The 24,353-nt window shown below is 36.7% G+C and overlaps 1 protein-coding gene and 2 pseudogenes across 2 annotated transcripts; 1 reads left to right on the forward strand and 2 right to left on the reverse strand.

Moving 5' to 3' along the window:
- Positions 1 to 9,228: 9,228 nt before the first annotated feature.
- Positions 9,229 to 13,428, forward strand: LOC104707406 (RNA-dependent RNA polymerase 2). Its single transcript, XM_087463111.1, has 4 exons — positions 9,229 to 9,944; positions 10,247 to 12,156; positions 12,277 to 12,427; positions 12,505 to 13,428. Exons 1-4 carry the CDS (start codon positions 9,387 to 9,389, stop codon positions 13,294 to 13,296), a joined length of 3,411 nt encoding a protein of 1,136 aa, XP_087319237.1. The 5' UTR covers positions 9,229 to 9,386; the 3' UTR covers positions 13,297 to 13,428.
- A 2,945-nt stretch (positions 13,429 to 16,373) lies between these two features.
- On the reverse strand, positions 16,374 to 17,891 carry LOC104707407 (ethylene-responsive transcription factor CRF1 pseudogene; annotated as a pseudogene). Its single transcript, XR_015564449.1, has one exon. The product of XR_015564449.1 is annotated as an ethylene-responsive transcription factor CRF1 pseudogene (transcript).
- A 223-nt stretch (positions 17,892 to 18,114) lies between these two features.
- LOC147940248 (uncharacterized) lies at positions 18,115 to 23,737 on the reverse strand (annotated as a pseudogene).
- Positions 23,738 to 24,353: the final 616 nt, after the last annotated feature.

Raw genomic sequence — 24,353 nt, forward strand, 5'->3', positions numbered from 1 at the left:
ATAAATAACCGGAATAAACAAATAAAAGGTTTTAAAGTTTGAATGCCTGATAATCAAGGTTTCTACTCATTTGTATTCAGAATCATTTTGGTCTCTTTTATAGTATGACTCTAAACCATTACCCAATTTTTTAGACGATATGGAATATTGTATCCATATTTTTTATTAATTCATCTATTGAATAATATATGTCCATTTTTAAAATTTTGTATTACAATTTTTATTAACTAAATGTATTATAAAATAATTCAAGATAATTTAAATATTGTTGTGAACACAGAGATTTAGGGAATTGTTCTCTTGTATTATTAATCTATCCCATAGGATATAACATATATATAATGATACAACTTTAGGGTTTAGGGTTTACACTAATGGGTCGATAAAGGGCATCCACATAATACAATATATTTATAACACTCCCCCTTGGATGACCATTATAAAAATATAGTCCCAAATGCGCATGTGAGATGCTGCCTCGTTAAAAATCTTACCAGGAAAATCCAGTGGGAAAAACCATGGTCAAGAGAAAAAGAGTGCAGCGCGCTTTTACTCCCCCTCATGAGTACATCACTTGAAATCTTCGAGATGACCGATCCAATATGATGAAGTAGCTTCTTCAAAGTAGTGGTTGGAAACGCCTTGGTAAATGGTTCCCCAAATCTTCACTTGAACGAATCTGTAGTAAACATGTATCGCCATTCTTCTATTGGTCATAGGTCTCGCAAGTGACTCATCTTTATCATTATCTTTGTTTCTCACAATCTCATCAATGTATTTCAAAAACTTTGAAGATGATAGTCTTTCACCATTGGAATCATAATATTCCTCTTCAGGTGTTTATCTTTCGCGTGTTCTTTTGTTGTCTCATTAAAAACCTTTCATGGAAAAACCCAATGGGATAAAAACCATGATAAGGGAAAAAGAGTACAACCACACTTATGATCATATTTCTCCCCCTGAAAGCATCATCTTCAGGTTATGCATTATGATCATATATATCATCTTTTTATAAACAATGCTTTAGTGTACAAAACTCATATGATCATCATATATTCTTCTGGGTCATTGAACTGCAAGTCATTTGAACCCTTTCATATCGAAGATCTATTTGAACTTTAAGCCCAAAATTCATTTACATACAATCTTCCAAACAATCATCTTATACATAGGAGTTCTTCATAATCTCCTTGTAAAACTTTCTCTTTCAACTCTTCTTCTTATTATGGTACTACAAGACCATTTTTCTATGTAAGATAATGTAAGCATCTTGAGATAACATCTTTCTCATCAGATGTCAAATCTGTAACCTCAAGAAATTTCATGAAATATCTGATCTTACAAAATCTGATTTCTCCATCTTTCAGGAGTAATATTTCATCACTGATTATTTCTCCATATATTCCTAGGTATATGAAATCTCTACCGGAGATCAGATAATATTTTCATCATCAACATATTTGCACTTATTTTTGTACCTTTCTTTTAACAAGAACCACTTGTAAGTGCTGAAGAGACAAGAGACACATATAATTTTTTTCTTTTAACGAGGTTCAGCAAAGACCTATGTCCTCAAACTTTCTTGAAAATACTTCTTGAACACAATTAAAATTAGTGTTCAATCTCGGATTTACACAACCCTAAGATATTCACTTATCTTGTTACCGATTTATTTTCAACCCACTATGAGATCCCTAAGATCAACAACAATGATCTACACACATGATTCTCTCATGCAGATAAACTTTCACCATTTTCTCCTCAAAGGTGTCAAAAGTCTACAAAACGTTTTCTCGAGAACTATAAAATATTGCTTCTAGCAATATAATTACTTTAAGAGATATTTTTGACAGTTTGAAAACCTTATGGATAGACTGAATCAAGTTTTGCTCTTATTTCAAACTCATAAGGGATCTACATAGTTGCTTCCACCATATGAGAGTGCATTTCTCATAATAAATATCAAGTATTTATGAGAATCATTGTACTTCTACACATACTTTATTTCTCATACATATCCCCTTATGTCCCACTCATTTTACACTTTCAAGTGTAAGGACTACAAGTCCAAATATTATCTCGACTTCAACTATTTCATAGTTACTTCTTTCAATGATTAACCAATCATTCTATGTATACACTTTTCAATAAAAAAAATTCTATTGACCGTGGTTTATGATCCTCGATTTTCATCAATAACATCATCAACTGCAACACTGCATGCAAACATATTAGGACGTCGATTTGCTTATTGGTTCCTTTTCATTCTAGACATGACTCAACTTGTTGAGATTTCTTTTCATTATGATTCTCAGGTACCTGAATCTCTTTCTCACTCATGTCTACATCTCTTCTAGACATTTTCCATAACTCTTTGCTTCCTCGGTGCCATATTAATTTATGCTCATTTTTCTTTTCCGAGAATGCTTATATTTGGAACCATAAGTCTATCACATTTCATGTGATCATTAGACTTACTAGCAGTTGATCTTATCCTTCTAGGGTATATGTGACTTTGTCACTTAAGGTCAGAAAATGGCTCTTGCATGCTTTTAGCATCTTTGCAAACTTTGCCAATAAATTATCTTTTTAATTTCTAGCGCACATTTCTTAGTACGAGGATCAAAATAACTTCTTCCAATATATTTATTTACCAGCTGCTTATTTTCTCCCCTTCTTGTTGGAAAGACTAACTCACTAAAACAGTCTTTGCATCTCGAGCCTCAAATTTTCGAGATATTCAATCTTTAAAAGAGATTCATATCCAACATATTTCCAACATTCTTTCAAATTCTATCTTATATAACTGTGGTGGAGAACCCAGAATGTATAACACATTTAGATGGAAGATATCTGGTTTCTGACTCAAACCAATTGTAATGAGGGAGTACTCATGATTATTCGTTGGCATGATGCGAATTACTTGACATATAGAATCATTTATGTCAATTACTTGGCATGGTTTCACCACCATTATCAATTAACCAAATACTCTCGCAAACACCATGTTGCAAGTTACTAACAAACATATATAGTGGATGATCAATCCACAATATCGCTTTGTATACATACGATAAAATTGACATTATCCAAATTCATGGGGTCGGTGAAAACCATATAATCGGCTTGCTTTGTAAAGCAGCACACATAATAAATCACAAAGAAAACTCTTTAGGTTCTCTAATAAATCTTTTCAGAAATTTCTGATTATTTTTTCGCATCACTACTGAACCGGAATGGCTTAACCGGTCATGCCAAACAATGAGATTTTCACAAAGCATTTTGTCTTCTAGACATGTAATCTCCAAAATACTTTTATTGCCTTGGATAATACTTATGATTACAAAGTATTTTCTTCGCATATTGTCTCAACATGATTACTTTTCAAATCCTCAATATTTGCTTTTTCATATGAGTGATTAAACTCATTTTGGGTGTGAACATAATCTTATATTTGTTCCATCACCTCTGTATGTGGGATTCATATATTCTCCCCCTCGAGATGATGACATGACTATGAATCTCGATTTGAATTCCGCTTTGTAATCAATAACATTCTCAAATTGGGTAATATATTATATTTTAGACCCTTTTAACTTTGAGACTAATTGGGAGATTATAACACATAATTATCAAATTATGTTCCCATAGGCAATAGTATATATACTCTTCTTCAAGAGCCTTTCAATACTTTTTCTACTACTTCTTATTATTGTAGTACAATAGTGGAAATTGTCTCACAGTAACTTTCTTATCATTGATGTGGCATTTTCATTTTTCTTTGCATAAAGTCATATTCAGTTCAATGAATAGACCAAGCCAATAGGATGTGATTTACATCAACATCTCATAATTTTATACAGTCACAAAAAATAAGATTATAATATTTTTAGAAAAATATTTTTCACTATATTGTGTCTTACATGACAACAATATTTTGAGACAAATAGAATATATTTTCTCTAATATATTTCCAACAATGATATAATCTTCTATTATAATCTTGGCTATAAGTGGAATTAAGTTGTATGTATATATTCATTATAGACTTTTAGTTATTTACTTTCTTTAGATTATTCAAAAAAATAAGTAAAATTTTTTTATGCTCATATACTTGGACTTAAACCTCCTCATAGAAGTGATGCCAAGAAAACATGATCAATAATCATTAGTTAGTAATTTGTTACTAAATTTTCAACGTATTCACCAAAGAAAGTTGGAGACATGATTTAAAATATTTCATAATGATATTATATCTAATTTTAATTAGATTTAAATTTGTGATTAAACAAATAAAGTAAATCACAAACATTATAAACAATTATATAAATGAGTGCTAAATAAATATTAAACATCATTTCTATATATATATATATATTGCTTAATTTATTTATATATATATATATATTGTTAAACATATTTTTCATTAAAGAATTTTCTTATAAAATTTAAAACGTTTTACCAAAAATATAATTATATTATTATAATTATTTCTTAATAATAAATTATATATATTTTAGCAGCACATATATTTATATATTATAAAGTATATGTGCCAGTTTGGACGAATCAATCAAACATCAAACTCAACATATAATAGTTCATGTTCGATCATTGAAGTAATAAACAATATAGTTTAGTTTTCCAATTTAAAATAAAGTCGATTGACCATGCAACCGATTATAAAGCATGGTATTGTATGACTTTATTAAATTCGAGATCAACAATCATGAAACATAGAATTGATACCTTATAATGTATTTCACACCGATCAAATAAAGTATGGCACGACTGTTTCAATCATCTTAATCTTTTCTTTTTTTTTTTTTTTTTTTTTTTTTTTTTTTTAAATTTGTCCATGAATTCATGTTTGGGGTAAGACATACCTCGATGATTAGGAAACAGAGGGATCAAAAAGTAGTACGTGCCTACGTGGTAACGGAGACGGTGTAGCATGATCAAAAACAGACACGACACCTAGGCCTGTCCATAAAAACCGTATCCGAATATCCAATCCGAAACTCGACCCGAAAAACTGGGTTCGGATTAGTTATAGGTTTGCCTATAAAACCCTATTGGGTTCTATTTTCTAATATCCGTGGGTTCGGGTTAGGGTCGAGTAATACCCGATACCTGTTTGGGTACCTATTAAACCCGAACATATAAACATATTTATAATATTTATCATTAATATAATGCAATTACCCCAAAATTATGATTATCTATATTATTATTTTCACAACAACTTTAGCAAAGAAGGCTTGAAGTTGAGAATTATTTACATCTCATGCCATTGTAATTTAATATTTTCTTTAATAAAATTATAAAACAAAAAAAAATCATTTCAACTCTTTTCCATTAACAAAAACAAAAATTTCCTAATTTGTCTCCTTATTAAATCTGAAATAAAATTTCCAAATTTCATTCTCCTAAAATCTCTCTACAAATTCTTTACAATAATCGATTTTAAATATAAATTTATGAGGAGCCTATAAATCAGCTACATTTGATTTTCTATCTTCCTAATTAATCACCACATTCAATTCTAAAATACAATAATTTTGTCCCGAATTTCTATATATAAAATCATATTAAAAAAATTAATGACTTAAAATCAATCAAAATTAATCTAATAATATAAACTTGACATATTCCCATATATATATTATGCGATTTTATAGTTATTAATTTGTTTTAATTAATTTGTTTTTATACGATTTTATATATAGAAATTTGGGACAAAATTATAGTATTTTAGAATTGAATGTGGTGATTAATGAGATTAAATTGAATATGTCCACCTATAAGTTTAATATATCCACCTATAAATAATGTTGACCCCTATTCTCAAGTTAGTATCACCAGGAACATAAAAAGATGCACCTATTTGCTATGCTCATTTGGCAGCTGCACATATACAACTGTGATGAAATATGTCGAGATGTCATGGAGTGATCACCAAATCTGGAGCAGTTCCTATGCCTCCCATCATCCCATACCACAGGTGAAAGATAAGATTGTGACCTCTACGTTCTTTTGCTGATGGAAAAAAGTCTAAAATAGCTGACTTTTTAAAAGTTTTTATGCTTTATAAATGTCTCTCCCCCTCTTTTTGTTTACTTTTCTCTCGGTTCAATACTTCTTATTTTATTTTTGGTCTATCATTCAAATTCACGGGGTTATATAGCTTCACGGGTTTGGATTAGTATTAATGTAAATTTGAAATTTCATTATTTTGGTAGTACAAAATTATTCATTAAAAGTATTTATCAATATTAAAATATTAGACATATTTAATTAACTTGATTAAATTATGATTATATAAAAATAAATTATTTCTCTGTATACTACGGGTTAAATCCTAATATTAACTATCAAAATACACTTATACAATTTTAAACACTAAATAAATTAAACAAAAATTAACAAAAAAATGCAGCTTATAATTTTCATATTTTAGTTTAAATGTATCTTCCCGCGGTGTACCGCGGGTTAAAATCTAGTAATTTTGAATATTTCATTTAGTTTTACACCTAAATATCAAAAATAATCAAAATATCTAAAATATTTTGTTATGTAAGTCAAAATTTAACTAAATTTATTTAAATTTAATTATATTTTTTCGGATACCCGGTAGTTCGGGTACTAATCGAGTTCTAAAATTTGTAACCCAAACTGACCCGAACCCGATAGTACCCAAACCGAACCGAACCCATATATTTAAAAATACCCAATAGATTCTATTTTTCTAGACCTGTTTACCCGAACCCGAATGGATAATACTCGAACCCAAACGGGTTACCCGAATGCCCAACCCTAACGACACCTCCAAACAATAAACCAAACATGAGTAATAGAATATAAACCACGATGGTAAAACTATGAATCGATTATATATCTACAGTACTGTCTAATAAATTCATCGTGACAGTAATTAAATATTAATTCTATCATGAACATCAACTAATATTATGAACAATAACACCGTAACCAATAACTAATCCATCAAATTGTTTAATTTACTTATCTTGATGGAGTACTCGGAGAAATAGATGATGTCATAAAGACATAGATGCCTTTAACAAGTTTTTTTCGGAGACAGAGGCAAAACCGGAGACAAAGGCAAAGACGTTACGGTAAGATGACGGCTGCTGGATTTCCTACATCTTCGTAAACACAAAGATGTAGGAAATTGTTCTCTTGTATTATTAATCTATCTCATATGATATAACATATATATAGTAATACAACTTTAGGGTTTAGGGTTTACACTAATGGGGCGATAATAGGCATCCACATAATACAATATATTTATAACAAATATAAATTTGAATAAAAATGAAAAAAAAAAATCATATATTTATGTTTGAATGAGATAGAAATATTTTTTTATTTTTTTAAATCTTACCTATAATTAATTGAGTAATACTTGGGTTCACCCCCAGGGGTGAACCTCTTCATTCACTCTCTTATAAAATAAGGAAATAAAATATGTACACATTTATTATAAAATTAAAAACTTAAACCGTTCTTTTATAAACCCAAACTGATGTATAATTTCATTGTAATTATAAAATCTAAACTCTAACCATCTCATTTGTAAACCCAAACCGACATATACTTTCGTTCTAATTGTTAAATCTAAACCCTAATCATCTCATTTATAAACCCAAACCGAAATATAATTTCGTTCTAATTATAAAATCTAAACCCTAACCATCTCATTTGTAAACCCAAACCGACATATAATTTTGTTCTAATTGTAAAATCTAAACTATAACCACCTCATTTGTAAACCCAAACCGACATATAATTTCATTTTAATTATAAAATCTAAACCCTAATTCTCATTTATAAACCCAAACCGATATATAACCTCGTTTAATTGTAAAATCTAAACCAAAACAATATTTAATTTTCTTTAAATAAAAGTATACAGAATTTGTTTCCTTAATTAGTTTTGTTTTTTAATTTAATTTTAATTTTTTTTTAAATAAAATATTAGAAAGAACATTCTGATTGGTTGAGAGGGAAGGGGGTGACTAATATTAAAGTTAATGCATTAAATGTTTTGTTTTTCTAATTAATTTTGAAGTTTTGGTAACTAATATTAAAGTCAATGCATTAAATGTAAAAACTTTCCAAAAATTATTTTTGAGCAAAAACTGCTGCAAAAATACTAGTATAGAAATGAAATTCTACAAAAAGTTCTTTAGTTTTTGTTAATTTATGTCAAACTTTGAGTCTTTGATCACAATCTTAGAGGGAGGTATTGAATTTGACATTTTAAAGGATTTTAGAGTATTCTTAAAATCCTTTGTTATTCAATTGAGGATTTTTAAAAATCTTCTGAAATCCTATGTTATTCAATTTAAGATTTATATAAAATCCTTTAAAATAATATAGAATCTCTTGTTATTCAATTAGTAATTTTTAAAACCTACTTGAAATCTTTTGTTATTCAATTTATCACAACTTTTTTAAAACTTCCTACTTTAGATGATTTTAAGAGATTTTCTTTTGTTTTTTAGTTGAAAAGTATGACAATCAAAATCATACCTATTGAGGTGGAATTTTGAAAGATTTCAGAGAAAAAAAAAAACTGAATATCTTGAAGCCAAAACCCCCTGCCAATCATCAGCCACCTTCTCCACTAGTCTCAGCCTGAGCCGTCAAGTTTTTTGGGTTTGCTGCAACATCACCAGAGGCAGAGTAAAGGAATAATGAATCATATTGGTTTGGATCAGTTTCTCGGTTTGAGCTCATGGAGTTCGATCAGATTATTATTTCGACACCCAAAAAAAAAAAAACATCACATTGATCAGTTTCTGGATTTAAGTTTTACATGAACTGAAGATATAGCTCCAACTATTGATCTGATTTTCTTTTGGTATTGTGTTGTAAAAGATTATAAAATCACCCAAAGTTTAATAGTCACATCTCATAAAATCACATTTCATTTTCTTTTCTTAAAATAGAAAAACTCTAGAATACAATCAAATCTCCTAAAAACTAACTAAATCTTTTAAAATGATAAAATATTAAAATTCTACTAAAACATCAAGCTGAATACCCTCTTATTATCCATTTTGTCCTATACACGTACGGTTACCAAAGATTGAAACCGGTTAAAAGAAAAACCGGTTAGCCTTACCGGCTGTCAAAATCAACGGTGAGGATCAATGTAGTTTTAATCGTACGCTTTAAACTATGAAGCTGTACTGAATTACAGTACATCAGAAAACAACTAATACAACCCAGTTTTCTTCTTCTACCTTTTGATTTTCGAAAAGAGCAAAACTTTTCTGATTCTCTGGGAATCACTCTTCTTCTTCACTCCCTCTCTCTCTCTCTCTCTCTCCGTTCACTTGCTCTTGGGGTCAATCATGGTGTCAGAGGCGACGACGGCTACGAACCGACCAACCGTTAAAGTCTCAAATGTTCCTCAAACCATAGTCGCCGACGAACTCCTCCGGTTCCTCGAGCTCCACCTCGGCGAAGACACAGTGTACGCTCTCGAAATCCCAACAACTCGCGAGAATTGGAAGCCACGGGACTTCGCTAGAGTACAATTCAGTACCCTCGAAGTCAAATCTCGAGCCCAGCTTCTCTCTTCACAAAGCAAGCTCCTTTTCAAAACCCATAACCTAAGACTCTCCGAAGCTTACGACGACATCATCCCTCGCCCTGTAGATCCACGGAGAAGGCTAGAAGACGTCGTTTTGACTGTTGGGTTCCCTGAGTCTGGTGAAGAGAGGTTCTGTGCCCTAGAAAAATGGGGAGGCGTGAGGTGTTGGATTCTGGAAGAGAAGAGGAGACTTGAGTTTTGGGTTTGGGAATGTGGTGAATGTTATAAGCTTGAAGTTAGGTTTGAGGATATTGTTGAAACTCTTGGCTGCTGTGTTAATGGTGACGCTTCTGAGATTAATGCGTTTCTTCTCAAGGTAAAAATCGTTTTTTTCCCCCTAAATTGCTTATCTAATGTGAGAGTCTGTGTTAAGTTAATTTAGGAGTTCTGTGGATTTATTTAGAAACTTGGTTACTCATATGCGTTATGGTCTTATGGAAGTTGTTGTTTGAAGTTTCAGCATAGATTTCACACACAGATGTTAGATTACTTACAATGTTGATCAGTTGATGCATGATTGGTTCTTTGAATCTTTCTTTCATAGCTTTATGGTTTGATCAACCTGCATGATTGGTCTCTCTTCTGATTTCTTTTGTTTACATGTTGTTTTGTTTCCAGCTGAAATATGGACCAAAGGTTTTTAAAAGAGTGACAGGACCTCACATAGCCACAAAGTTTAAATCTGATCGGTACCGTTTCTGCAAGGAGGATTTTGATTTCATGTGGGTTCGCACAACTGATTTCTCTGGTTCAAAGTCAATCGGTACATCAACTTGCTTTTGTTTGGAGGTAGAGAATGGCTCCAAGATGTTAGACATTTTCTCGTGTTTGCCTTACTACAGAGAAGACACTTTGAGTCTAACCACTGTGGATGGGACTGCGTTTGCCTCTGCATGTCAAATTGTTCCCCTCTTGAATGCTGCCAGTCTGGGGTTAGAGTTTCCATATGAGATCCTCTTTCAACTCAATTCGCTGGTTCACAATCAGAAAATCAGTCTTTTTGCTGCATCAAATATGGAACTGATCAACATCCTTCGTGGTTTGAGCTTGGAAACCGCATTGGTTATCCTCAAGAAGCTTCACCAGCAAAGCTCTATATGTTATGATCCTGTCTCCTTTGTCAAGACTCTGATGCAATCCCCGGTTAAGAAGATGAAGCATTCCCCTGCATCAGCTAATACAAGATTGACCGAGCAGAATATCATGAGTTGTCAGAGAGCCTACGTTACACCCTCAAAGATTTATCTGTTGGGTCCAGAGCTTGAGAAAGCTAACTATGTTGTGAAGAACTTTGGAGAGCATGTCTCAGATTTCATGAGAATTACTTTTGTGGAAGAAGATTGGAGCAAGATTCCAGCAAATGCTCTTTCTGTGAACTCCAAGGAAGGCTATTTTGTGAAACCCTTTAGAACCGACATATATAACAGGGTGTTGTCAATCCTTGGAGAAGGGATCACTGTTGGGCCTAAGAGGTTTGAGTTCTTGGCTTTTTCAGCCAGCCAACTGCGAGGAAACTCAGTCTGGATGTTTGCTTCTAACGAGAAAGTTAAAGCAGAAGATATAAGAGAATGGATGGGTTGTTTCCGTAAAATCCGAAGCATCTCCAAATGTGCTGCTAGGATGGGTCAGTTGTTCAGTGCTTCACGGCAGACAGTTACTGTCCGTGCACAAGATGTGGAGCAGATTCCTGACATTGAAGTGACTACTGATGGTGCTGATTATTGCTTCTCGGATGGCATCGGGAAAATTTCGTTGGCATTTGCTAGGCAAGTTGCTCAGAAGTGTGGGCTTGATTATGTCCCTTCTGCATTTCAAATTCGATACGGTGGCTACAAAGGTGTGATCGCCGTTGACCGCAGTTCCTTCAGAAAGATGTCTCTGCGTGATAGTATGCTAAAGTTTGACTCAAACAACAGGATGCTTAACGTAACCAGGTGGACAGAGTCGATGCCTTGCTTCTTAAACCGGGAGATCATTTGTCTTTTGTCGACTCTTGGAATAGAAGATGCAGTGTTTGAGGCCATGCAAGCGATGCATTTATCTATGCTGGGGAATATGCTTGAAGACCGCAATGCAGCACTTAATGTGCTGCAGAAATTGAGCGGAGAAAATTCCAAGAATCTGCTAGTTAAGATGCTGCTACAAGGATACGCACCGAGTTCAGAACCGTACCTCTCAATGATGCTTCGTGTGCACCACGAGAGCCAACTTTCTGAACTAAAGAGTAGGTGCAGGATACTTGTAACGAAAGGACGGATCTTGATCGGTTGCATGGATGAAATGGGTATTCTGGAGTATGGCCAAGTGTATGTTCGTGTAACCCTGACTGAAGCGGAACTGAAATCTCGTGAACAGAGTTACTTCCGCAAGATTAATGAGGAAACATCTGTGGTGATTGGGAAAGTGGTCGTGACGAAAAACCCATGTCTTCACCCTGGAGATATCAGAGTTCTTGACGCTATATATGAGGTCAGTTTCGAAGAAAAGGGATTTGTTGACTGCATCATCTTTCCTCAGAAGGGAGAAAGGTATGATAAAATCAATCCTTTAAAGCTATGCACCAACAACATAGAAACCATATGCTTTTGATTCTTAGACTCCGCTTAGTTGATAACTTCTTTCTACTTTGGTTTTTGTTGACTCTACAGGCCACATCCCAATGAATGTTCTGGTGGTGATCTCGACGGAGACCAGTTTTTTGTTAGTTGGGATGAGAAGCTTATACCGAGCCAAATGGACCCTCCAATGGACTACGCTGGAAGCAGACCTCGTCTAATGGATCATGACGTTACCCTAGAGGTTAGTTGCTTGAAAGTTTCCTAAAGTTTCCTAAGTTTCCTAAAGCTGATTCTCTTTCTTTCACTCTGCTTTAATAGGAAATACACAAATTTTTTGTGGATTATATGATAAGCGACACGCTGGGAGTGATCTCAACTGCACATTTGGTTCATGCAGACCGTGACCCTGAAAAAGCCAGGAGCCAGAAGTGTCTAGAGTTAGCACATCTTCACTCTAGGGCTGTTGATTTTGCGAAAACTGGAGCTCCAGCGGAGATGCCTTATGCCTTAAAGCCCAGAGAGTTCCCTGATTTCCTGGAACGGTTCGAGAAACCAACATACATCTCTGAGTCTGTGTTTGGGAAACTTTACCGTGCTGTGAAAAGCTCGTTAGCACAGAGGAAGCCAGAAGCTGAGAGCGAGGACACGATAGCTTATGATTCCACACTTGAAGAAGCTGGCTATGAGAGCTTTATAGAGACAGCCAAAGCCCACAGAGACATGTATGCTGAGAAACTGACCTCGTTGATGATATACTACGGAGCTGTAAACGAAGAAGAGATCCTCACAGGCATTTTGAAAACTAAGGAGATGTATCTGGCGAGAGATAACCGGAGGTATGGTGATATGAAGGATAGAATCACCTTGTCTGTGAAGGATTTGCAGAGAGAGGCCTTGGGATGGTTCGATAAAAGCTGCGAGGAGAAACAAGAGAAGAAGAAGCTAGCTTCAGCTTGGTATTACGTAACATACAACCCGAGCCATGTCGATGAGAAGTTGAAATTCCTGAGTTTTCCGTGGATCGTTGGTGACATATTGCTAGAGATTAAGGCTGAAAATGCACAGAGTCAGAGCGTTGAAGACCAAACAAATGGACTTGTATCCATTTGATTACCCTATCCCTATCTATCTATCACTCGTTGCTGTAGTATAATTGCTAGATTAAGACAATTGAGACCAGAACAGAACGTCGCTTGTATATGCGTCACTCAAAATTATCAAATACTAATGACTAATTAATTATATTATGTGTCATTTAAATATTTCGAATGTGAGATTATGGCACAAGCTAACAGTACAAATCTCCCACACTTTTTTCACCTGCATACAAAAGTAGACATAAGCTGCTTTGTTGAATAGAACATCATCTTGATCTTATTCTAACTGCGGGAAAAACAAGAACAAGATGATAGGCAAATAAATAAATCCCAAAATTATGCTTTTAAAATTATGTTTCTTTTGCTACATGTTGATAATTGATTGAACGTACAAAGAGAAAAACGAAAATTTACACCCCAAATGGGACAATTACTTCAAACAATAGAATCATCCTCAAAATCAACGCAAAGTTGGAGATTTTTTTTGGCCAAACCGAAAAGAGTTTATTTTTTCTTTACCTTTCTCCTATAATATATAGTTAACCATGTTTATGTTAGACTCGTTCGTAATTACAGTCACACCGCACGTCCACCGGTCACCAACCATACACCCAAAATATGTAACTAGTTAATGTAACTATTGTCTATTAATGTACTCTATTAACATAGTTAATATAATTGTTGTCTATAATTCTATACATGATCGATAATATATATGATAAGATATTGTGAAGGGTAACATAGGCGAAAATGAAAGAATGCTATATATGTTTGCGATGTATTGGAGAAATTCTCCAGAGCAAATACCACGCAAAATACTCATCTCTATTAAATTTTATGAAGTTTCTTTTAATATATTTTTGATTAATTATTTTTTCTACTTTGGATTTGATAAGTGGCTGGCTAAGTAAGACAAATATTTTCATAATAAACAAAAAAAACAAAAAAACCGAGATTGCTAGGATACTTTAAACAGATAACTATATGTAATATAAGGTACAAAATGATAACCAAAGTTACTATATCAACTAATGAAAAGCTTTCTTCGGAATCTTTTGTGAGAGACAAAAATCAGTTTTGGCGGTTGGACGTTTCATCTGAGACCATATCTTTATAGTTCAATAAGTGTTTCATGCTCATCATACAAATAATTTAGGTGAAGGAAAATTCATAGTTAACATGATGAATATGAACAAATTTACGACATTGTGGAATCTACTTTTGTAGAGGCACAGTTTTGTAAAATAGGATCAAGAAAAATGTATATATATAGAGATCATATGGTGTGCGACATGTTTCTTGTAAAGTCATGATGTATGAATAGCCTAAGGATCAAAGGGGTTATATACCATGGAGTTAACAATTAATTGACTAGAATAAGAAGTCAAACCATAATCAAACATACGAGAAACTACTAGACTCAGTTTTATATTTGGTCTTTCTCAACTATGAAAACTAGACTAAACGGTCCTAGCTGGTCCACATCACTACCACCAACGTGGCAAGACAATCCCATAAAAACGAATGTCGTGCTCTCTTATGGGCCTTACCATTTGTGTGGGTTTTGTAGCTCTCAAATCACACTTGAAAGAGACGCTGAACTTCAACTAGAACCTTTTTAATTTCTCCCTTTCTGAAATTAACACTGACAATGATCGAAATCCCAATAACTTTTATCCAATATCTGTATGATAGATAAAATCACAATGATACGATGAGATTTTTTGGTTGGTATTTCGGAAAAAGTTAGTGATCATTAATCTTGCAAGGTTTTTAAAAGTCTAAAACTATGCAAGGGATAACTAACATAAAAGAAAGAAAAGGCAAAGAAAACAATTGAAGTGCATGGGAATGACACGAGAAGTGTACGTGAAGAGTGATAACGTTCAATAAATTTGTGAGTGGGATAGATATAAGATTCTATCTATCTAGTAGTATGGTATTTATTACGCACTGCAACATTTCATGAGACCTATATTATTGTCCTTGTCATCCTCTACACAGTACGCATGTCTTGTTTACCAGTTTTTTACGTTTATGATTTCTACCTCATCATTAGTAATTTATTGGACTATTGTGGTGTGGTGGATAAAAAATTCCACGGACTTGAACTGTTCGATCTTGATTTAGCCTTTTTTTTTTTCTTTTTTTTTTTTTTTTTCTTTTGTGCAGGTCTGTTTTACTTGACCCGACTTGTGTATTACTCATGCATAACCTGCATAACCCTGCAAGTTCGATTAACCGAAAAAGGAATCAGTTTTTACTGATCGTAGTTTTTCCGGTTTTAGAAAAAACAACCAGGATTTTTTTTTTTGCCAACTTTTAAAATTAAATCATAGGTTCAGTTTCCTGTTTATTTTTAAAACCGAATCATAAACCAAAAATAATTCAAAATCTTGCCGAATTGAACTAATTAATTGTTATACCCATTTTGGACTAAAAACCCAAAAAAACTAGTTTTGTTTGGTTGGGGACAAAATCCGCAGGTCTACCTCGTTGGTATTCATAATATATTAATATTACGAAATATTAAAAATATTGTTATAAATCTTACTTTCGATTCTGTATGAGAAAACTGAAAGCTGTCAATGGAAAAAAAAGTTACCTATGTACATACTCTATACGACATTTCAGTATTTCACATGTATATAGACAAAAACGGAAAGAAATAAAGTTACGTAAGAGTTGAAAAAGAAGCAAGTTTTATTTTATTTTGAAAGTTTTATCACACATGTAAAACTAATTTAGTATATATGGCTTTCTTAAAGTTCAAGAACACATGGTATGAATCAAATTCATTGTTTTGGTATAGACACTTGCCAAATGCCAAGATTCGATTCTCCCTCGCGTGTAATTCTCTATATCTCCAAATGTAGAACAATATTATGGGTTTGCTATTCGCCAAATTAACACATACTATTAATCATACTATAAGTAACGTTAAGTATAACAAAATGTAAACAAAGCTTTTCACTGATTCCTCGTCACGTGAGAGACAACACGTGATTCGTCCAAAAGACCAAAAGAAGAAAGTAAAAGTAAGTAAAGGCGTGCGTGCGTGCGTGGCTTCACGCCGTTAACTCACAGACGTTTATTATTTAACCTTAAAAATTCACCATTAATTAAAGTTAAAAATTTGAATTTATATAGTATATAACAAATTCTCATTATAAAAAAAAAAAAAAAATCGTCGATATTTTTATATCTTCCGCCGGTAACAAAAACTTCACCAAACGCCGTTTAACGGCCGGTGTTTTTTTTAACGTCTGTTATTTATTTAAACAGCTAAGAGAGGATCCGACCCGAATAAATCACCAATATCTTGAAAATGGTCCTCCACGTGCCAGCTAGAGAATCCAGACCCATACCCTGACCCGGATCCAAACCCGAATCCGAAACTCATATCCGCGAAAAGATCACCCCCGAATAAATCTCCGCCGTAAGAATCAGTCATCGGCGTCGGAAAACCAAAACCGTCGTCGTTTGAGAACAAAGACTCAGAAAAATCCGTAAACGTACCCGAAAGAGTACTCAGCGGCTCATCTTTCACCTCAACCGTCGCCGATACACCGGAAAACTCCTTCTTAACGGCCGTAGACTCGCCGGAGAACGGAGACCGTAAAACAGACACAGGCGAATCAAGACATTCTCCTCCGTCGCCACTGATAGAACCCGACGTTTCTTCAGCCACCGTCGAAGCTTCTTCAGGAGGAGGAGGAGAGAAGTTGAGGAGCGCGTCAGGACCACGTAGCTGAATAGCTGCGTTATCGTAAACAACGGCGGCTTCCTCCGCGGTGTTGAAAGTACCTAACCAAACCCGAACACGTCGACTCGGATCTCTAATCTCCGCCGCCCATTTCCCCCACGGTCTTTGTCTCACTCCACGAAACTTTCTCGCCGCCGGAGTAACAGCCACCGCCGGAGTAACAGCCACCGCCGGAGAAGCAGTAGAAACAGTCCTCTTTCTCTTCTTCTTCGTTTTATCATCATCAGAAGAAACAGATTCAAGAACCACTTCGTTCACGTACTTCTTGACACGACGCCGTTTCGCTTGGAAACCTTGTTCTTCGTCTTCGTCGCTTGATGAATCTGTAGCGTAAGGATCAGTTACAGAGATACGTAAGATTCTTGGTTGTGTTACGATGTTCTTGAGTTTCTTCTCTGTCTCCATTTTAAAAACTCACTCTCTCTCTCTCTTTCTTGTAATAGTATTGTATTAACTTATGTGTTCTTTGTTCGTGTGCTTATTTAAATGTATATATATATATATATATATATATATAATTCAGGAAAAGTAAAGAGAAAACAAGAAAAGGAATAAAGAAAGAGATTGATGCTTTGTAAACACAAGAAATTTTTCCCGGGAAAGTTGAAATAAAGAAGAGAGCTTTTTTTGTTTTGGAGATATGCTTATGGAATCAGAGTTTGGTGATTTAAGCAAAAGAGGGAGATGCTTTTTTCTTGTTTAGGGATGAATGTTTTTTTTTTTTTGTAAAGAAATATTCCTGGGAAAAAAATTATGCAGAGAAAAGAAAAAGTTTTATGGAGAGTGAGTGACAAAAGATGAAGAGGAGGAAGAGGAAGCAGACAGAGCACATGTAACAAGTGAGAAATGAGATAGAGACTCTGAACAGAACAGAGTCTTTTATAGGATCTTGAAACGGCGGTTGCGGTATCCTGTTTTTTTTTTTGTTTTTGTCATTAGTGTGAAAAAATTGTTTTAAAAAGTTGGAAAAAATTAATAACACTAAAGAACACGGGAAAGACGGTTTTTTTTTGGTAAGAAATCGGAAGATAGCCTCCCGATCAATTTATTTAAACATTAAAGACATTACAAATGAACCAAAGCAGAGCTCGATAAATCCTCCCTCAACAAGGGTTCAAGACACTCAGGAACACAATTAAAAACATGGAAACCTAACCGTAAAGTAAAAGCATAGTTCACCAAACCGTCTGCTAAACGGTTTGCCTCCCTATAAACATGTGTAACTCGGACATTCCAGTCCTTTGATAAGAAGCCATGACACAGACGTACCAGGAATGACAGAGGATGCATCTCACAAATCCCTGTCTTAAGAAAACCCACTACCTGCTCTGAATCTACCTCCATCTCTAACCTCGCTATCTTCTTCTCCCAAGCAACGTAAAGGCCGTAATACACACCCCATAATTCTGCCAAGGTAGCGGAACAACGACCAATGTTCAAAACAAAGCCATTGCACCACTCACCCGCCTCATTGCGGATCACTCCTCTTGCTGTAGCCGGCCCTGGGTTCCCATGTGACGCCCCATCCGTATTAACTTTATACCATCCACTCGGAGGACATAACCACCTAATCATTCTCAAAGATATTTCTACACCTCCATTTCCATGCCCACCAGATAGTCATAGCAAACAGTGTAGTCCAAATCGTATTCTCCTGAGCTAGCTCTCCACTCAAGTTCCCAGCGATCCATTCCAAGAAGGACTGCTCAAAGAAAACTCTCTGCCTCCGGGCAGGAACTAGCCGCAACCATACACCTCACAAGGCCGGACAGTCCCGAAGGACATGGATAATAGTCTCCAAGCCCCCTTTGCAAACTGAACATACCGCTGTGTCACTCATATGACGATGAAGTCTTTCTGTGTTAGTCATTATAACATGTCTAACAACCATCCAAACAAAAACACGCACTCGTTCTGGTACCCGGATGCTCCAAACCAGTGAGTAAAAGGTCTCCATATTCTGATTCGGTGTCTCCACCTTTGTTAACAAACTATAGGCAGACTGAACAGTGAATTTTCCATCCCCAGATTCTCCCCAGGACAAACGATCCTTCGCTCCTGTGACCTTGTCCACCACCACCGCAGCTAATTCCAACTTCAGATTCTCAGGAACATAGGGCACAAGATTTGCTTGTATCAATCCTACTCCATCACACCACATGTTGCATACTCTCACCATATCATACCCAACTAGGAGCTCACCTGATACCAGTTCCACAAGAGGTTTGTTCGTAAACCACCTTTCTGTCCAGAACTTAACCTGAGTCCCATCTCCAACCACCCAACGAAGCCCCTTGAAGACCACATCCCCCAGTCTAACACAGATACTTCTCCAGGTAGACGACGAGTAGCCCTTCTTCTTTAGCCAAGACAAATCTTGTACATTACCAACCTTATACTTTGCCTTCACCACGCGTGCCCATAAGCTTTTGTCATCGTGTAAGACTCTCCATCCCACCTTTGCAATCAAAGCCGTATTCATAGCATTTGCTTTCTTAACACCCAGACCACCCTCACGTTTGGGGAGACACACTTGATCCCAGCCAATCAGATGCATCTTCTTCTTCTCTGAGGTTGAGCCCCATAAAAAATCTCTAGAGATCCGATCCAACCTATCCAGTGTACTAACGGGCAGTTTAATCGTGCTCATTGTGTGGATTGGAATGGATGACAGCACAACCTTTGTAAGTGTGAGTCTTCCTGCAAAGCTCAACATCCTACCCCTCCAGCCAGCCAAACGAGAGGAAACTCGCTCTACTACATCATCAAACGTATTCTTATTGATTCGCTTCTGTAGGATAGGCATTCCCAAGTACTTACCTAGATTTTGCGTTGAAGAAATTCCACTTTCAATGCTAATCAGAGACCTCAATTCCCTTGAAACATTATCAGAGAAGAAAATATTGGACTTTTCCAAACTAACTTTTTGCCCTGAGGCAAGACAAAATCTCTCCAACACCCGTTTCACCACTCGGATTTGGGACACAGAGGCTTCCACAAACAAGATCAAATCATCTGCAAAGCAGATATACGATAAACTAGGCCCCCCATTGGACAGCCTGATCGGTTTCCATCTCTTATCCTCTATCGCAGCATCAATCAAGTGGCATAAACGCTCCATACACAACACAAACATAAATGGAGACAATGGATCACCTTGGCGAAGTCCTCTAGATGGTTTAAAAGGTTCAGTCTTTTCACCATTCCAGAGTAGGTTCATTGATGGATCCTTTACGCACGTCATTATCCAACTAACCCAACCATCAGATAGACCCGCAGCTCCAAGCGTCTCTTCAAGGAAATCCCACCTAATTCTGTTGTAATCTTTTTCTAGATCAAGCTTTAACAACATCCAACCTTTCCTCCCTTTCTTACGCCTCATTGAATGTACCACCTCTTGGACCACCACAATATTATCCAAACTCAGGCGACCAGGAATGAAACTCGATTGCGCTGGACCAACCAAGGTAGACATAACACTCTTCAGTCTCCCCACCATAGTCTTTGTAATGATCTTAAATAGCACATTGCAAAGACTTATTGGTCGAAACTGCACAATTCGCTCAGGTTTAACCACCTTTGGTATAAGCACTACCAACGCATCATTCATGCCCTCAGGAAGTAGACCTGTCTGAAAGAATTCCAAAACAGTCTGCACTACCGACTCTCCAACCACGTCCCAGCATTGTTGGTAGAACACGGATTGAAACCCATCAGGTCCCGAAGCCTTAAATTTTCCCATACTGCGAACTGCTAGCTCCACTTCCTCAACACTAAAAGGTCTCTCTAAACCCTCCTGCTCCACTCGAGACAAAGGTAAGAAACCCTCACAAGCAAGCTGCTCCCCTCCCAACTCAACATTAGCCAGCGAGTACAACTTCGTATAGTAGTCCACAGCAAGCTTCTCTAACTCCTGCCCATCCGAAATCCATCCTCTTGTATCGTCCTTCAACATATCAATTCTATTCCTCCTCCGACGAATAACAGTCGACATGTGAAAAAATTGGGTATTACGATCTCCATGTACAACCCACTTCTCTCTGGACTTTTGAAACCAGAGTGTTTCCTCTTGTTCTAAAACAACATCAAACTCCTGCAATAAAAGCTCCTCACTCCGCAGAAGTTCATCTGTCTGATTTATAGCAATGCTCTCTTGGATCACCTTGATCTCTCTCATTAATTTGTCTTTCCTCATATTAATATCTCCAAAGATTTCCTTGTTCCACTGTCGTAGAACTCGTTGTAATTGCGTTAAAGCCTCCCGAGTAGTGACAGTCCGATCCCACGAGGCTGCCATCAAGCCTTTAAAACCAGGATGTTGGAGCCAAGCCGCTTCAAAACGAAAAGGTCTTCTCCTAGCATTCATCGCAAGCACTGGACTTAACTGCACATATAATGGAGAATGGTCTGAAGCCAGAGATGGAAGATGAGAAACCACCGCATCATGCCACTGTAAATGCGCTTGAGGGCAACAGAACACTCGATCAAAGCATTTTGCCACAAAGGTATTCCCTACTCTCCCTCTCCTCCATGTATACTGATTACCCCTGAACCTCATGTCTATTAAAGACAGATCCTGTATCCATTCTCCAAACGCAAGCGAATCCGGAGAAAGCATACCATTCCCCCCTGTTCTTTCGTCCAGACGAACAATGGTGTTAAAATCACCTCCCATTACAAGCGGACCAGATACTGAGTTAACGACCGCCCTTAATTTCTCCCACAGCCCACACCGTCGACTCACGGTAGGTGCTGCATACACCACAATCAAATTCACCGACTCTGTCCCATTGACCACCAAAGCATGGATATATTGGTCTGATGACTCAACAATCATGACCTCCCCAATACCCGATCTCCACAACAACCACAGACCACCACTCTGCCCATTTGCATCCACACGGAATACATTTTCGAATCCCAAACCTCGACAAATTTGGCCTGCTCTCTCACCTCCTGCATGAGTCTCGAACACAGCCAAGATATCCGTTGGAAAATTCTTCAGTAAATACCGTATTGATCTTCGAAAATTAGGTTTATTTGCCTCCCGGCAATTCCACATCAAACTATTCATCATCAGAACACACAATTCAAAGAGAAACCCCGGGGCGACTCGTTATTGAGCACCAAGACTCGTCGCATCCACCGCCAACCCATCTTCTGAGACCAAACTCATCTCGGTCGCAACATCCACCCGAATAGGCATTGTCGTATCCTTCGCTCCCAGAGAATCACTCGTACCCTCCCCATGTCCTCCCACCCTCGAATCACTCGTACCCTCCCGACATTATCACTCGCGATCCTCAGTCGTTTTCCAGTCACCGGCCAACCAGCTTCCTCTTTTGTTGGGCCGAAGACCAGTCCCTTAACAGGCTGTTTAATTTTTGATTGCTTAGGCCTTGAAACCAATTTCGCTGGCCTTTGCCCCACTCCCGCAAATATACCAGCCTTACCACTTTTAGGCCCACTCTTAGGCCCATGCGAATCCGTTACCATGCCTGCACTAAACACCATTTCCTTCACTGGCACATCAATCATGCCCTCTCTCATTTGATTCGAAACGAATACATTTTCCTTATCCGCCCCATGCATGATACTCGCCACCTTTCTCGGTGGAGTTGCCAAATCTTCCGTCAGCTTTCCAAAACTATTTGTTACGGAAATATTCATAGATTGATTCATCATCCGAGATTCCCGTAACTGTCTTCCCGTGTTTGAGCTAGGCACCGCCGCATCCGCCATTCTAGTTTGTCTTCGCGTGTCCGGCTTCCTCCCCCTATGCCTGACCGGAATAAAACCATCCACTTCTTGCTGCACCTCCGTCCTTGCCGGACTCTTCGCCACCACCAGCATCGAGGCCACAATATCCCTAGACTGAGCTTGTAAAGGACACAAATGGACCAAGTGACCATACAGCCCACACCCCGAACAAATGGTATTCAGTCTCTCATATGTCACATAATATCGCTCGCCATTGATCATGATCGTGCCCTTCAGTGGTCGCTTTAGATCAACCTCAACACATACCCTTGCAAATCGTGCCCTCTCGAAATTTGACGTATTACCATCTACCCTAATCGGGTTCCCAAGCCACGAGTAATCCGAAACAAGATCCTTTGATGGTAAAAATTCAGCGGTATGTTTGTTAAACGAACCCATACCGGGGTCGTTGATATCTCATCTCTCAGTGGGTCAAACTCGGGCGTCCAAGCTTGTGCTAACAAATAGCTCCCAAACATCCTCCACGGTCCCCCATCAACGCAGCTAAATACTCCTCCTCCACTCCAAAGCGAATCATAAAGAATTGCCTCGGTAGATCCATAACGAACATTGAGCCACTAGGTTTCCACACCTCCCTTAACCGCCGATTCAAAGCCGCTATTGGAACATTACGCCCTAAAACCTTCGCTATCATACAATGCTTCCACAAACCATTCATAGTATCCAGAACTTCCCTCCCAATCGTTACCACCAGCTCTCCGTCCTCCCCATTCGGGAACTCCAAAGAGAGTCGTTCATCAACGAAACTATCATCCACTACCTCCTCCGGCACCAACCTGCCTCCCACACTACCTCATATCACCTTCCGAATCCATGAGCCTGGTGCATTCGGTGGCTCTCCTAGGGGCCTATCCTTCTCCCCAATCTCTTCCATAGTCGCGTCCTACCCTTCCCCACTTAAAGCCCTAAAATCGATGTTCAAAGCCATTATCACCGTTTAAATTATGTACGTCACCAAAGTTTATGTAAGAGAATGCCATCCCGGGAAAGACGGTTTTTAGTCTCATCTTTGATCTTAAAATTTTAAATCAGTAATTGTGTTACTCAAAATTTATTAGCTTAGCACGAATTAAGGGGTAATTAATTGCTGTAAATTAAATTTCTTAAAACCTTCATCTTCAAAAGGGTCTTTTGGTCATTTGCTAATCAAATATTAGACCGTTGCGGTGTGTAGGCTGCAGCAGTCTCAAGTCTTTTTCTACAGCAGGGTCCTGACGTGGCAGAGAGACGACAACATAGGATGTTACGTCAAAGAAACAAAAACATAATCTCCCATTCGACTTGTGTGTCTTTTTATCACTTTTTGTTTTTGTTTTGTTGTATCATGGTATTAATTGAATTTCTCTTGTTTTCGACATGGACACTAATTTAAAAAAATTTGTTTATTATTAAAGTTTTTTTTTTTGTCAAATATTATTAAAGTTTATATTTGTCCTTTTTAAAACACTTTTTTTAGGAGAAAACTCTCTCTTTTTCACTGCATATTTTCACGTGAGTGTTAAACCAGAGAAAAACAAAGTGCC

Source organism: Camelina sativa, chromosome 8 (assembly GCF_030686135.1).
Source record: "Camelina sativa cultivar CO46 ecotype springtype chromosome 8, ASM3068613v1".
Lineage (NCBI taxonomy): Eukaryota > Viridiplantae > Streptophyta > Magnoliopsida > Brassicales > Brassicaceae > Camelina > Camelina sativa.

What these genes read in the sequence shown, in the direction of transcription:
- LOC104707406 (XM_087463111.1), top strand. Translation starts at nt 9,387, where the DNA reads ATGGTGTCAGAGGCGACGACGGCTACGAACCGACCAACCGTTAAAGTC. An exon ending in TTAATGCGTTTCTTCTCAAG is followed by an intron (nt 9,945 to 10,246) that starts GTAAAAATCGTT and finishes TTTTGTTTCCAG; the next exon opens with CTGAAATATGGACCAAAGGT. An exon ending in ATCATGACGTTACCCTAGAG is followed by an intron (nt 12,428 to 12,504) that starts GTTAGTTGCTTG and finishes CTGCTTTAATAG; the next exon opens with GAAATACACAAATTTTTTGT.